General features: G+C 47.6%; 1 protein-coding gene across 9 annotated transcripts in view; it reads right to left on the reverse strand.

Annotated features, from left to right (window-relative positions):
• IQSEC2 (IQ motif and Sec7 domain ArfGEF 2) overlaps window positions 1–16,687 on the reverse strand; it is a 161,837-nt gene that overhangs the window by 77,681 nt on the left and 67,469 nt on the right. For 4 of the 9 annotated variants that reach the window (XM_083482414.1, XM_083482425.1, XM_083482415.1 and 1 more), the window contains exon 3: window positions 5,603–5,698. The exons of 2 other annotated variants lie outside the window; for them this stretch is intronic. In XM_083482414.1, the coding sequence (XP_083338540.1) occupies window positions 5,603–5,698 (96 nt within the window). Of the gene's footprint in view, window positions 1–5,602; window positions 5,699–8,993; window positions 9,174–12,521; window positions 12,674–16,687 lie in introns of those variants that run through there. 3 more of the 9 variants (XM_083482419.1, XM_083482421.1, XM_083482420.1) reach the window with 3 other exon arrangements.

A 16,687-nucleotide genomic window follows, 5' to 3' on the forward strand; every position in this document is an offset into this window, starting at 1 on the left:
CACAAGAAACAGAAATTCAGCAGGTGAATTTTTTATTGGCAGGCAGATGCAGTGATGGGAGAAAGCTTCACCTAATGAATGTCAGACAACACAGGAGTCCCTGCCAGAAAAATAAAGCTGGTGACTCTGTTCTGCACTATTCCTTTGGTACTGTTCTTTTAAAATTTTGTGTAAGACATTCTACTCAGAAAGTGAGTGAGGGAGAATCATATTCAAAACTCCACTACACAACCTTGTATGGTCAAGTCAGGGCAGTGATATCCCAGAGTTACCAGGCCCGGCATTTTCCTCATAATTTCTTTGCAATTTTTGTTCCAAATAGTAGCTGGAGCCAAATCAAGACAAAAGTTTGTGAATGCTCATAATGCTTGACTGTTTCTTGGATACATGAACTCTGTGGTTCTGTCTGCACCAAATATTACCATGCCCAGCGTGTCATCTTATACAAATTGATTATGGCTTTGGGACAAAAAAATGGACAAAAAAGTCTCAACCTTTACTCCACAATCCTGTGACAGACAAGACATTCAATAGCACCCCAGAGTCTCCCTGCACTGCAGCTCCCATAATCCCCTGTGTTATATATAAGTGTTTGTTCATAAAACGAAGGCTAAATGAATGGTAATTTAACTTGAAGGTTAAGATGAGAAAAGAGCTTTACAAAGCAGGATCAGCCCAAGCCACTTTGGCGTTGGAGCTGCCCCCACTCGATCCTGGGCATTCTCGTCCACATACTGACATGGGAACAATCTTTGGACACTTTCCTACCCAAGGGCTCTGCAGCCCTTAATGGAATTCATATAAGCATACGCAGCTGCCATACCGAGTCAGACTACTGGGTCCATCCAGCTTGGTGTGTTCTTCTCCAGTTCTCAGTGGCTTGCCAGTTCTTTCAAGCCTTGCAACTTGAGGTTGCTCAACTGGAGATGACAGGGTCTGAACCAGAGAACTTCTGCACTTGCTCTTCCTGCTGAGCTAGTGGCCCCTCCCACCTGAAGCAGCCGACTCACTTTGCCTCTCAGAAGGTCTGGTTCAACTCTCTATTCCTAAACCAAAAATGGGGAACCTGTGGCCCTCCAGGTGTACTTGGACTCCATCAGCCCCAGCCAGCCTGGCTAATGGTCAAGGAGTTGTAGTCCAAGAACATCTGGAGGGCCACAGACTTGCCTATGAGAATGCTATCCTCTGTCCACCATAAATGATTCATAGAATCATAGAATCATAGAGTTGGAAGAGACCACAAGGGCCATCGAGTCCAACCCCCTGCCAAGCAGGAAACCCCATCAGAGCACTCCTGACATATGGTTGTCAAGCCTCTGCTTAAAGACCTCCAAAGTAGGAGACTCCACCACACTCCTTGGCAGCAAATTCCATTCTCCAGGCTAAACATGCCCAGCTCCCTTAGCCGTTCCTCATAAGGCATCGTTTCCAGGCCTTTGACCATTTTGGTTGCCCTCCTCTGGACACGTTCGTTTGTCAGTGTCCTTCTTGAACTGTGGTGCCCAGAACTGGACACAATACTCCAGGTGAGGTCTGACCAGAGCAGAATACAGTGGCACTATTACTTCCCTTGATCTAGATGCTATACTCCTATTGATGCAGCCCAGAATTGCATTGGCTTTTTTAGCTGCCGCGTCACACTGTTGGCTCATGTCAAGTTTGTGGTCAACCAAGACTCCTAGATCCTTTTCACATGTACTGCTCTCAAGCCAGGTGTCACCCATCTTGTATTTGTGCCTCTCATTTTTTTTGCCCAAGTACAATACTTTACATTTCTCCCTGTTAAAATTCATCTTGTTTGTTTTTGCCCAGTTCTCTAATCTGTCAAGGTCGTTTTGAAGTGTGATCCTGTCCTCTGGGGTGTTAGCCACCCTCCCAGTTTGGTGTCATCTGCAAATTTGATCAGGATGCCCTTGAGTCCATCATCCAAGTCGTTGATAAAGATGTTGAATAAGACCGGGCCCAAGACAGAACCCTGTGGCACCCCACTAGTCACTCTTCTCCAGGATGAAGAGGAAGAAGATTCTTTCCTCTCTAGAACGCAGAGAGACCTGGGATATCTTCTGTGTAGCAGAAACGGAATACATAAAGCCGTATACATAACATAATTTGAACTGCATGGTTAAGCCAACTGCTTAAAAAATGCAGAAGCAATTAGCACTGCCTTGTCCACGTGAACACAAGCGAAATGAATTGTACAGTTGTGTTTGGCAATTGTAATTCATGTGCAGTACTGAATTTTTTACTTACTTTCCTGTACACCTGGAGTGGTTAACCTGTGGCCTTCTAGAAGTTGTTGAACTTGAGCTCCCATCAGCCTCAGCCAGCATAGCCAGTAAACAGAAATGACGGGAGCTGTAGCCTAGAGACATCTAGAGGGCCACAGATTCTCCATCACAAAACTTACAATCATGACCATATTTACACATGACATTAGGGTAGTTTTCACAAAACTTTTTTTGCCCCAAAACAAGCACTACTGCCTTTCCTGAGATAGACTATCTTGCAAAGAAACATGAAAAGTTGCTGCAATTACGGGAATTGTTACTAGTCATCTGTGCTGGTTCAGTCATTAAGTTTCTCTATCTTAGCTCATACTGGGGAGGTGAAGCACTATGAACAAGGACCAAAATACATGTATTACGTCCAAACCAGCCTACAATTTAGACCAGCTCTGCACAAAGTATGACTGAATGTGGACCACTTGGCATACATGGGGGCTCAAAAGACATTGTTTAGAGCCTCATAAGGATTATCAGCCATAGTGAGATATATGTAATAATAATGATGATGATGATAAAATTTGTACCCCGCCCATCTGACTGGGCTGCCCCAGCCACTCTGGGTTGTTTCCAACATATATAAAAACATAATAAAACATTAAAGATTAAAAAGCTTCCCTATACAGGGCTGCTTTCAGATGTCTTCTAAAGGTTGTATAATTATCTCCTTGACATCTGATGGGAGGTTGTTCCATAGGGCAGGCACCACTACCAAGAAGGCCCTTTGCCTGGTTCCCTGTAACTTCACTTCTTGCAGAGCAGGCACCACCAGAAGGCCCTTGGAGCTGGATCTCAGTGTCCGGGCTGAACAATGGGGGTGGAGATGCTCCTTCAAGTATATAGGACTGAGGCCGTTTAGGGCTTTAAAGGTCTGGCAAGACAGTCTGCGGGCAGGTAGGGTCTCAGCCAGTGTACCAGATGGAGCTAATAGACAGCTGCCCTGGACACAGAATTGACCTGCACCTCCATGGACAGCTGAGTCCAGAATGACTCCCAGGCTGCACACCTGGTCCTTCAGGGGCACAGTTACCCCATTCAGGGCCAGGGAGGCCTCCACACCTGCCCGCCCTCTGTCCCCCCAAAACAGTACTTCTGTCTTGTCAGGATTCAACCTCAATCTGTTAGCCGCCATCCATCCACCAACCACCTCCAGATACTCACACAGGTCCTTCACCGCCTTCACTAGTTCTGATTTAAAAGAGAGGTGGAGCTCTCATTAAAGGCTGTGATGGGCCACAAACTCTGCAGGTCTGGCAGATGTATGCACAGAGTCCGTCACAACCACTCGTTATGCACATGAGCTGTCTGTTTCTATTCCTCTATTACTTTTGCTTGCCCAGCTATTGTATAATTAATAGTTGTATGATAAACAGAAATTCAGCAGGTGAAGAAAGCTGAATCTCTCCTTTGTCACACAGCTGTTAAAAGCACCGGGGTGGGTGTGTGTTAGCAACCAGGAAAGCTCTGCTAGCTGTGATGTGTAAAAAGGAGGACATGGATCTTCTTCCCCCTTAAGGTTACGTGGAAAAGGCAGCTTTCCTATCAGCATGGCCAAAGGCCAGAGAAGAGGGGACCCTGGCACCCATCAGAGTTGTGTAGAAAAGGCAATTTCAGCACCTGCTGGAATCCCGTCTTCTAAACAGCGATAGCTGTAGGAGCCTGTCCTCTTTTGCATTTGGCTATGGCTATTTGCTACAGAGAGATTGTTACGAATGTAGGAAGTAGACTTGTTCAAGAGTTACACCTGCCCCCACAAAAAGTCATAATGCTGCCAATTTCTTTTCTGGCAGGGAACCTCTGCTTTTCACAGCAGTCTAACAGGTAGACATTAAGTGTGTGAAACATTCCTCCATCTACCCAGCCCCCAACTTATCTCTTTGTGGTTTGACTTTGAACTCCAGGATTTAGCAGGTGGCATTTCTCATGGCACAGAGATCCATGTTCCCACCTGCCATGCTAATTGCTGCAGATCAAGCCACAGCAAGAAGGGGAACAGTTCAGAAGCTGGCCGTCTCTTCTTATCTCCATACAAGGAAAAGTTACATCTACTTAATGTCTGTATATCAAACTGCTGTTGAAGATCAGCCAAAGAAAAAAAGACAGACAGAGAGACAGCAGCTCTGGGCAGGCTTGCTGAAACCCCTCAACACACTCGCTAAGGACCCTGTCATTTTATGATCACTCATTTGCACATTCAGTCTTGCTCACACAGCTTCTGTCTGACACACTTGCTCTGGGCTCTTGCAAACACTTGCATGCGTCCACACACACAGTCTCTGCGTGAGCTGAAGCCCCCTTGTCAAAACTAGCCCCAGAGCACAAAATGGGCCCACACCCCAGCTTCTTTATCTCCATGGCATAAACAGAGATGAGAGTGTCCTTATTTTGTAACCTGAGGCTGCAGCGTGGTGTGAGGGAGAAGGTAGTTTGTGTTAAGATGTTAACGGAGATCAGCAGGGTCTAGGGTGGAGTGAGCTGCGGCAGGGGTGCAGTGTTTCTCAAACTTGGGTCGTCAGCTGTTGTCGAACTACAACTTCCACCATCCCTGACCACTAGTCCTGCTTGCTAGGGATGATGGGAGTTGTAGTCCAACAACAGCTGGGGCCCCAAGTTTGAGAAACATGGGTAAGGCAAATGCAAAGGGATGTTGCAAGCATGGAGGAAATGAAATCCAGTATTTCCTTTTACGGGGACAAAAGCCCCACAGGTTCACAAGGCCAACACCAGTTGTCTTGCTGGGCGCCTGCTAACTCCCTGTGGGCCCAGCCTCCAGAGCCCCCTGGCAGCAGTGACAGCAGCGCAGAAGAGGGGAACTACCAAAGGCATCTCGCCCAAGGGCCTGCCAAACCCTTCGCCGCAGCTGAAGTAACTATCTACAGCTGACAGCAGTACCCCCATAATCTTGGCTCTTTTCCCACTTGGTGACCAGACCATTCTGCTATTGCTGGGGAAAGACCCCAGAAACCCAGCCCATTCCGTCTGATGTTAAGAACAAAGGAAGCAGCCTTGCACTGAGCAACAGCATTGGCCCATCAAGCTCAGGATTGTCTAAAGTGGCCAGGAGGTTGGCATTTCCAGCCCCACCTGGAAATGCCAGGGCCTGGGAGCTGCTGCATACCAAGCAGGGGCTCCACCACTGTGCTATGACCCCCCCCCCAGCCTTCTGCATCCTAGGGAGCTACAAGCAACCCAACCCTCAGGGCTGTCATGGGAACCAGGAAGTCTAGGAAATGCTGGATTTTGTGGATAAGCATAGCATGTTGAGACATGGGAATGGCTTGGAGTGAGCAAGTTGCGGGTAGTGGGTGTGAGTGGCTTACCTGCAGCCTGTGTGCCTGGCAGGGGAAGCTAGCTGCGAGTGGAGAAGCGACTGAGCAGAACAGCAGTACTGGTGCAGAGTGGGACACGTGGACGACCTATAGAAGGCAGCAGAGAGACGGAGCAACAGAGAGAGAGAAAGACAGAAAGAGAGGGAGAAAGAGAGGAAGGGAGATGTGTGTAGGGAAATAAATGAAGGAAGAGATATGTGTGGACACAGATGGAAGGAATGTGCCAGAAGGAGTGGGTGGATGGATGGGCAGAGAGAGGGGAAGGAAGAGAAGAAAAAACACAAAGTCAAGAAAAAGAAGGACAGCACTGAACAAACAGAAAAAAACATAGCAACACCCCCTGGCCAAACGAAGAGACTCAGCCACACACTGGGCCACGGAAAGGGGGGAAGAGGGAGGGAAAGAGAAAGAGAAACAGAGAGCAGCAGTTCCCTGGGGACAAGGATTAGAGGCCACAGCAGCTACAGGTGCAGGAAGAGATAGGCAGCAGAACATTTGGCGGGTCACAGAACTGAGGGCCACCTGGCATGAAAGAGCAAGAAAGCACTTGGGTGGGGAGGTATTCAGGGATCAAGGAGGCAAAAGCTACAGTAGGTGAGACAGAAAAAGCAGGGGACTAGCCTAGAGAGAGCCAACACTGCTGACAACAAGCTGAGGTACTTGTTCCTCAGGAGGAGTGGAGCAGAGGGATCCTGGTCCGAAGTGCAGGGCACCAGGGCTGAGGGTGAAGCGTCAGCAGGGCTAGGCTGCAATACACATGGAGTGATGTTTCGAAGGGGTCCTTCACCCTCCAGGAAAACTGGTGTGCAGGTCTTTGGTTGACTACAGCTGCATGTGCAACATGGCATGGAACTCTCTTGGCAGCCTTGTGGGTCTCTGCCAATCCCACGCCTCTCTTAGCCAGCAGTTTGCCCCTTCCTCTGAGATGACAGCTGCAGGAGGGGAAGCTTCTGGGGCAAAAGCAAGTCTCACTTGAAAGGCTCCGAAGGTGAGCACTTGGGGGTGTACCTGATGGGAGGCAGGGAAGCCTGGAGAGTGTGTACATGTTGGTAAGCATGCACACTGAGCTGCCTGGGTCACATAAGGTCAGAAGGAAGGATCTGCTAGGGAAGCTGCACAGGAGGAGCAGGAAGGAGCATTGGGACTGCAGAGAGAGACAACCCAGGGGGATCGGGATGAAAGCAGCAAGTTTCTGCCTCTCCCAACCACCCTCCCCTATGCGACTCAAGAGAGTGACACTGAAGAGAATGAGAAACCCAGGTCCACATTTCTTCCTATAATAGCCCCTTCTCCCTCCCCTCAAAAGCCCTGTTGTTTTCTCATCAAAACATAAAGGAGGCAACCAACTTGGAGAAAGGGGTGAAGATTAACACCCCCACCCCACCCCAAATGAGGAAGCAGGTAAAGGAGAAACATTGGAAGGGAAGGGCAGCTGCCACCAGAGCTCAAGGCGGGTCCATTTCAACATGTTTTGTGCTGTTTCATCCTAATCAAGACTTTGCCTCATATCCTGTTTTCAGCCCTGGAATATCTGCCTAATTGTCTAAAAGCCACTTTCTGGGCTCTCTATTGCATTCCAGTGCAACCCCTCCCTCCAAAACTTGGAACTCCAGAGTGGCTATGATTAAGCATGTAAAAGGGTGGGTGATCAGGATAGCTTTGGTTCTCAGTGGCTCCCACTAAAGTCCCCAGATACAAAATAAAAGGGTATACAACTGGCAAAGGCTATGAGCAGAAGGCACAGCGACCCCTTTCCCCAGCACACCTTTACTTTCTCCCAGATAAGAAATGGCTGCTCTTGACGCCTATAGGAAATGCTGCAACAGGATGCAAAAGTTACCCCACCCTGACCCTGGAGGGAAGATGCAGTCCAACTTCCACGCCTCCCCCTTTGGAGCAGGCAGGCTTTGGCCCTCCTATTGAGTCATCTCAATGAGTGGCTTGCAGGGCAAAAGTAACATATGTGCCATTGAGCATGTCCAGACTGTCTTCGCCTCAACACTCAGTAACCCCAACCAGTCCTGACCCAGTGCAGATTACAAAGCAAAGCCCAAGATGTGAGACTTCAAGGCAGGCCTGAGGGCCCAGTCACTGACAGGAGAAGTAAAGGGACTTAGAGGTCCTCAGCACTTTCTTTCTGAACAAGACCCGGGCCTGTCCTAGGCTTGTCCTCTTTTTCCAGGACACGTCCTCTTTTTCAGGGGTAAAATTTGAGACAAATTGCATTTATTTGCTTTGAATGGCTGTCATAGCATCCTCATTTTGCTCTTCAAAATATGGCAACCCTATGACTAACCTGCTGCTCTTGATTCCAAGTGTGGCTCAGCGGCGTAGTGGGAGGGGGGCTAGGGGCCGGTGGCCCCGGGCACAAAATTATGAGACGGGTGCAACCAGGCGCCTCCACAGCAGGCTCCCTGCTGAGCTCCTGCCGTCTTCCGGAGCCACCCCAGCTGCCCAGTCCCCGGGGGGCACAACAATTGCCCTGCCCTGGACACCAGCAACCCATGCTATGCCACTGCTCCTGCTGCTTGCAAACAAAAACTCGAAAGGATGGGTCTTCCGTTCTTTGTCCAGAGGCAGGCTGCTTCTGCACAAAACCAGTGCCTGCTCCTGCTCCAGTCACTTTCTTTCCCAACCCGTCTTCTCTTTTCTCTTTCTACCACTACTTCCTCCACAGGCACAGTTAAGAACATCCGGGACAAACAACATAGATAAGTTTTGCTTCCTGTGTACATATTTTACTGCACATTATAAAACACTGAAGAACTCAAGTGAGGGAATAAGAAGGATGGGGAAATAGGTGGGGGTGGGGGGGTGGGGGTTCTGTACATGGCTCTCAACAGGAATTCAAGAAAAAGGCCTGCCATGGGACACTTGAATCAGCCATGAATAAGAAAGAGGGAGGGGTTGCGATTCCAGCAGGCCGGGCCAACAAGCCCCATTTTAGCCCACAGCCCCAGAAGAGAAAGTCCTCAGCTTAGCAGACGGCTGCAATATGCGTGATGCTCCCCAGCTAACTGCCTTGAGACAGAGGTTTAGCAGTTCATTAATAAAGTAATTGTCTTATTATTCCTGCCTTGCTTTCCTGTTTCGTGTTTGGGCTTTGAAAGAGTTCCATGGATCCGCCCTTTCCCCGCTCCCAGGTTCTCCATGGCGCTGGCAGGGGGGGGGGGAATGGTTTCTGCGAGCAAGAAGCGCCGCATTTCTCGGCAAAGTACCAAGCCAGCGCATCAGGCACGCTCGGGGGGGGCACTACCCCCTGCCAGCCCCCCGGAAAGTGGCCGGCCCCCGAGCAGCCTCGCCCGCTCCTTTCTCCGGGCAGTCCCGGCCCCGTTTTGCAGGTATTCCGGGGCAGTCCCCGCCCCCCCCCAGCTCCACTCACACGTCGCGCTCCATCTCCGCCTCTTTCTCTCCTCTTCCCGCAAACTGCTCTCCTTCCACGCGCAACACACCCACTTCTTCCAGCGGGGGGGGGGCGGTGATCTCCCCCCCCCAAGCGAGGCGTCGCTCTTCCTTTTCTCCCCCTCCGTCAGCTGATCGCCTTCCGCGGAAATCCCGGGCTGGGCAGGGGAGGGGGAGGGAGAGCATTGGAGTTAACATGTTAAATGCTGGTTTTTTGTTGGCAAGATCTTTGAGAGCTGGTGCGGGCGGAGGGGGAAGAGACGCAAAGGGATCCAGACGGCGCTTCCCTCTAAAGGAACTATTCAATCTCATTAGACTATTTTAGAAAATCATTTTTCAGCTTATATCAATTTTGTTTGAAATGAACAGACTCATCAAAAGAGCAAAGTACATAAAATAATACGAGAAGTGTAATGCTTGACCCAGCAACAAATCGCTAGGTAAAGGTAAAGGGACCCCTGACCATTAGGTCCAGTCGTGACCGACTCTGGGGTTGCAGCGCTCATCTCGCTTTACTGGCTGAGGGAGCCGGCATACAGCTTCCGGGTCATGTGACCAGCAGGACTAAGCTGCTTCTGGCGAACCAGAGCAGTGCACGGAAATGCCGTTTACCTTCCCACCGGAGTGGTACCTATTTATCTATTTGCATTTGGACGTGCTTTCGAACTGCTAGGTTGGCAGAAGCAGGAACCGAGCAACAGGAGCTCACCCCATCATGGGGATTCGAACCGCCGACCTTCTGATCAGCAAGCCCTAGGCTCTGTGGTTTAACCCACAGCACCACTCGCAAATCACTACAATTTAGCAAAACAGCAGGAGAAACCAAACAAGAATGAAAGGACTTGGAACCTGCTATTTGCCTGCCCCCATTGCAATGGGCATAGGAGCCAACTCCTAGGGGCCAAGGGGTATTTGCCCCCCCCATAAAATATTTGAGGGGATTGGGCCCTCCCAAAGGGCATCGACAGTTCACTTCCAGTCCAGTCCAGTACTGTGTCCAGTTCTGGGCACCACAATTCAAGAAGGACACTGACAAACTGGAACGTGTCCAGAGGAGGGCAACCAAAATGGTCAAAGGCCTGGAAACGATGCCTTATGAGGAACGGCTAAGGGAGCTGGGCATGTTTAGCCTGGAGAAGAGGAGGTTAAGGGGTGATGTGATAGCCATGTTCAAATATATAAAAGGATGTCACATAGAGGAGGGAGAAAGGTTGTTTTCTGCTGCTCCCGAGAAGCGGACACGGAGCAATGGATCCAAACTACAAGAAAGAAGATTCCACGTAAACATTAGGAAGAACTTCCTGACAGTAAGAGCTGTTTGACAGTGGAATTTGCTGCCAAGGAGTGTGGTGGAGTCTCCTACTTTGGAGGTCTTTAAGCAGAGGCTTGACAACCGTATGTCAGGAGTGCTCTGATGATGTTTCCTGCTTGGCAGGGGGTTGGACTCGATGGCCCTTGTGGTCTCTTCCAACTCTATGATTCTATGATTCTATGACATGCAAATGGTGTGCATACACCACATCATGTGATCAGTTATCCAGGGCTGGGCTTACCTGCCCCCCCAAAAAAATATTTTGTTCAAGTTGGCACCTTGGCAATGGGTGTTAGTGAATGCAGCCACAGCCCATCAAAGAGTCCAAACATCCCTGTACCTTCCCAGCTTACAGTAATTCATACTGTGGCCATTTGCATAGAAAAGAAACACCCCCAAATACATCAACTGACACATGCCACTCATTTGTCAGTTTCTCTTACTAGGTTCTATCACTGTTTGAACTTGCTCAGAAAACCTACCCACAACCTGTGGCAGGAAGGGAACCAAGAAAGGCACAGAAATAAGAACTTCTGTCTTCTCCAGCTCAGCATTGCCAACACAAAAATCTGGCTTGCTTGATCCGCAGAAATCAACAAGAGAACTTTTTTGCAGTATGCGGATGCGCAAATTTAGTGTGCAAATTTAGTGACTAGGTTTAGTGACTGTTAAAGGTACAGCAGCAGAGGCAGATTGAAAAGCTGGCAACCCTACCCCTCATCAGTTAAAACTGATTCCTATTCCAGAAAGTGGGGGGGGGGGGAGTAATATAGGCCAGTGGGGTAATGGAATCAGAATGGGGGACAGAGTGCAGCTCCATGACTTTTAAGAACAGGAAGGTTATCTGCCTGAGCACCAAAGTATCGAAGTCTTCTTTTCTGGCAAGTGAATGAGGTGATAAGGAGGCTTTCAAGTGTATTTGTTTTTTGATTTAACAGCTTAGAATAGAGGAAGTCAAAGAATGAGGGAGGAAATCTAGCAGAGGCTGACACTACTTTCATTTCCTTTTGTAATTAAAAGCTAAAGATTGCATTTCAGCTGGCTGAAGAATTTTTCCTAATGCCCACCATGTTTTACAAGCTGAACGTCAGCTGCCTGCACTCTTTGCCTCTTCTTGGAGCCACGGCTATGAGGGCTGTCCTATTGAGCTCCTGCACTTCATAATTTACCATCATACCTCTCATCCTAGCTCTCCACTATTACCCAATCTAGATAAACTTAAGGACAGAATTCATCTTTGCTAGATTCTTTGCAAGTATTGACATCACCAATTGCTTCGTGCACATAGCATAACTAATGGCAAGTAACGTACTCCTCCCCCCTCTGCCCATGTGATCCGAGAGTTATAGCATTCCCTCCCACTTAACTGTTATTTTTACCTGATGCATCTACTCTGTTGTTTTGTTTACAAGGACCAAAGTCGTAAATAGGCAAATCTGTGTATGCACATGCACACATACACAGTATACAACCATCCCACCCACTCAGTAATAAGGTTTCCCAATCCTATCCATTGTGAGAGGCGGAGGTTTTGCTTTACTAGCTTGTATCAAGCCACTCATAGTAAAATATGGGGGTCTCTTTTGGTCAGCAGGAAAGATCCCAATTACATCTCAAAGTGTTTTAATGTACACCAGTTATTCAGTTCCAAATATTTTAACATCTAGGGCAGTGGTTCTCCAAGGGTGTGGCGCATTATATTATTCTAGCTGCTAGCAGGAGCGGATGGTAAGTGTGGTGGGAAGATTCAAGGACAATCATTATTATATTTTGGGAATGATTCATGTTCTTAGGTAGCTGCATTTTTTAACACTTTCTGGATGTCCCCTGATCATATTATAAAGTAGTTGTGTTCTAGGTTGTATATCAAGCACTGCTAAGAGTTGTTTCTTTTTGTTTTCCAAAGTACTTATTATCAATTAAAAAATCAGTGTGGCACAAGCAAATTTTTAATCTGGCCCAGAGAAAAAAGTTTGAGAACTTCTGATCTAAGGGGTGAGATGGCATGCAATTAGAAAGTATGTGTATTTGTTCTATGTACCTGTACAAAGCTGCTTCCTGGCTCATAGGGAAGAATTTGTGTCTTGATAACTATCAGTTTCAATTTCTTTTGTCAGGGTGTAACAGACCACAGAGCAATGACAGTTCATTTGGCATTTTCATACCATGAATTCACTGAGCACAACTTGAACATACCTGGTGTTTTCTTTGCCTCTACATTGGAGGTTAGGGGATGGAAGGAAGATGTTTGAGAAATTCAGTCTACATGAATTCCAATACAAACCAATCTGATCTGCATGTCCCAAATAAATGCACAGATCAGGACATATCATATTGGCTTGAATATAAGCCGCACCTGCAAATAAGTCGCACCTGTAAAATTCAAAGGGGGGGGGGAGGAAAAAAGGACAATCCCAGAATATAAGCCGCTCCCTTAAAATTGGGTTACAGGCTGAAAATCGCTGAGGTTGGTAGAATTGTAACTCTGAGCCAATTTAAGCCTTTGAACTTGCAAGCAAAAGTTACCGTACAATCGCTAAAATCACAAATTGCTATTCAGTTGCTACAATTCTGCAGACACTCACACCCATAAATGGCTAATAAACAGCCTCAAGCTCGCAATTCAGCAATGAAACATTTTTTTGTTCTGTTTTACTGTATGTCTGTTTCAGCAGCGATATCATAAAAGCCCATTTTTGTAAGGTTGCGAATTTAAGCCGCACTTTTAACTATTCACCGTTGGAATTTGGAGGGAAAGTGAGGCTTATATTCAGGCCAATTCTGACCCAGTTCACAGTTCAAAAACATATACAAATATGTATTTTAAAAACTGAGTGAAATGCTACAAACCACATATATTATTTTGCTAGGAAAAGAAGATATAGAGCAGTCTTTGTCAATCTGGTGCTCCCCCGTTGTTTGTTTGACTACAATTCCTACCAGCACAGAAACACCCCATGATGGTGTGTTGGCTGGAGCTGATGGAAATTGCAGTCCAACAACATCTTGGAGAGCACCAGATTGGCGAGGGCTGGTGTAGAGGTGGTGAGGACCCACCTTTGGGAAGGAAGTGGTGTCTTGTCCTTTGCACTGGGAGGCAGGACTCTCTGTTTAGGAATGCTCAGTGCCCTTTGATCCCAAAGGGGGGAAAGCAAATGACCACCTTGCTTCATTCAGCACAGCGTTCACATCCTTTGAGGGAAATCCTTCGACTAACGGGAGAATACGCACTAGAGGGCAGTGTTTACTGCACAGAAACACCCCGTCCACTAGACTCTTGCTGTTCACATTTCCTTGGCTTCACCTAGGCAGCTGCAGCTTTGGGCCTCTTCTGCCTTGGAGCTCCTCTAGTTCTAACCCCAGCTGATTTTGCTTAGCAGCAACAGGCACTCTGTACACTCTTGAAAGTACTCACTACTTTACCTAACCCAGGGTTGAGCATCAAGACTGAGGCAACTCCCAGGAATGAGCCCTCAGTCCGCTGTAAGTGTGAACTCTGGTCATTCATCCCACAAGGGCTGGCTCTCCTTGTGTCAAAGACAGGGAACCTGTGCCCTTCCGATGTCCTGAGGCACCAGCTCCCATCAGCCCCAGGCAGCATGCCTGATTGTCCAGGGTGATGGAGTGCAGCTGAAGGCCATAGCTCCCCCAGCCAAGGGGAAACCAAGGGTGCAACCAGGAAGAAGCAGATCCAGACTAAGGAGGCAGGTGGGGAGCACATTCATGCAGCTGTTCTAGGAATATAATACTTTGATTCACTTTTCTTCCGCTTCCACACGTGCAAGCAACAATTTTCTTCAGAGAACAAGTCCTTCTACTTGGCATAGCTACAGTCACAAGACACCCCCCCCCCCTTGCAAGCATAAAATTACAGAGGTGAGATTCCAACAGGGAACTTTGGGACTTGCAGCTCACGGTTTTGGTCATCACATCATCTCTTATTTGTCTCCTGACCTTCTCCTATCCCCTTCCGGAGCATGTGGCTCAAACCTTGGCCTCTCCCCCATGCACAGGGATTGCATAACATGTATGTTTTGTGCAGCACCCAGCATGCATCTGGCACCCATAAATGCCCAGCAAACGCTCAGTATGAGCCAAGGACGGTGTTATCTCAATGCTGATTTGTTTACGAAGGTAGTCAGAGTAGAGCAACAAGAGATACTGTACATTTACAGAGCAATGCTATGCATATTGCTCAGAAGTAAGCCCTGTTGTGCTTGGTGGGGCCTACCACTCTCAGATAACTGGGTTTAGGGTTAGGCCATTTAGATCAATAGACTGAAGCCTGGCTTATTCGCTGTTGGACTCTTGGTGCTTTCAGACAGGTCTTTACTGTGGGATCAGGGCTCCTCTTGCATGCAAGGGTTTTTGTTGTTGTTTTTGCGCAACCACATAATGCTGTTGGCACCAAAATGCCAGCCTGTATTTCTTCCAAGTGTTGCCAACATCCTGTTGCCCTCTGTGTAGCATTAATCTTGGTTTATGTGAGCAGAGGCTGCTCTGCAGTTGCCGTCACCTCCCCCCACCCCCACCCCCACTGTAACACCACAGATCAGGACATGCCACCAGCACCAATAGTCCCATGTCTGTCGCATTTTGATACACTTATGCAAAGTATTAAGGTGATACGTTCATTAACATAAGAATGTTAACACAGACACACTATAATTACATTTGCCTCCTGCCCTTCCTAAATTTAGCCTCACAACAGTCTCCCAAAGGAGACACATGCTCATTAATATGCCAGAAGCAGGTACAGAAAAATTATGTTTGCCCTGAAGAGACAGGCACAGCACCCTCCTCACTGCATCTGCACCTATCCTAAGACGTAGTTGTGTGGATCTGAGGCACTAAGAAAAGAGTGCTGTGGAGCATCCTCCAGACTGACTCTGCAATACCAGGTCTGGATTTGCAGTCTTAGTTTTTACAAGATGCCTTACGATTATTGATCTGCTTCAGTTTATCACTTATAAATAGAAGCAGAGTTGTCGCACCTAGTCCTGCAGGATGCTCCCTTTAATAATTGCAGCATCACACAGAGAGATTTGGTAGCTGCTTCGTCTTCTTTTACTGCAGCCGTGTAAAGAATGAGAGAATCCGCCTCTGCCTGCAATCCAGCTCTTAAAAGCATAGGAGCTCAATTTGGAGCAGCATCTGGCAACCTTAATTATGAGAGTCACGGCAACAGAGAGCCAGCTGGCACGGCTTCCGTGCCCTAGCAAGACTTTACAATTGAGTTACAGGGTTCAATATGCTGGAGGCAGCAGGAGCCATATGGTCAGGTCGACTGTGTACCGCAGGTTTGTCCTCCGTGATGTTGGAAGTGAGCCCAGAGCCCAGGAGTGGCTCTTTTTAGGGACTGAGGAAGCATTGGCTCTAAAAGATCCTGAATTGTCACAGAGCCATTGGCTGCAGGAGCATTCAGGTGGTTTCAGAGGTGTGTGTGGAGGTTGATGGTATGCAAGGGCACAGAGCCAACCCCTCCTCAAGTTGCTAAGACCAGGAAAGACATACTTTGAAAGTCAACTAGAAGCAGAACACAGTGAAGACTGTTGTACCTTATATTACATCGGCTGACCCCCCCCCCCCCAAATCAAACACAATTGATGTTACTTGTTAGGCATGAATGGCAGGGTTGCCTGCAATGCTTCTGAATATTCCGCACAAGCAACTATATACAGAAAAGTAAAAAACCAAAAGTGAGCTACTGAAATGAACCCATGCTTCTCCACCAGCCACAAAAATATAGCCTGATATTTAAACACACACACACACACACACACACCACCTCTTGAGCTGCTTTTGGTAATTCTCATGAATTCTCATGCTTGGAAAAACCTCTATAGGAAGGGAGAAATTTCCAGGGGGCCATTTCTGCATTTCTCAGTGTCCAGGTGCACCAGAGAGTGACAGGATTCCTGAAACTTCTAGAGTTAGGTAGAATGGAGGTAGCTCCCACACCACAGATGTACAGTTGGGGTATGTGCATCTTCTGCCACCACCAGCCAAAATTAAAAAGAAAACTCTGGGGGGTTTTTTCTCAAGAAAGTGTGAAATATTAGTGCAAGCATAGGGTGCCAGAGACTGGTTATTTATTTATTTATTCACTACACTTATTCCCCACCTTCTCCAAGGTACTCAGGGTCATGGATAAAGGTCTCTCCCCTCCCATCTAATTTTCTTTTTTTAAAAAAAGTAATTTTTTTATTGTTTTCCTTACATATTCTTTTCCAACAAACCATAATAAAACCATACATTCCCTTTGACTCTGCCAAGTCACGACTCACCTCCCTCCCTCCCTCCCTCCCTACAATTGGTATATTTAACCCCTTTCTATCGCGCACATCATTCTCATCATAATA

Source organism: Podarcis liolepis, assembly GCF_965112155.1.
Source record: "Podarcis liolepis genome assembly, chromosome: 17".
In the NCBI taxonomy this organism is placed as follows: Eukaryota; Metazoa; Chordata; class Lepidosauria; order Squamata; family Lacertidae; genus Podarcis; species Podarcis liolepis.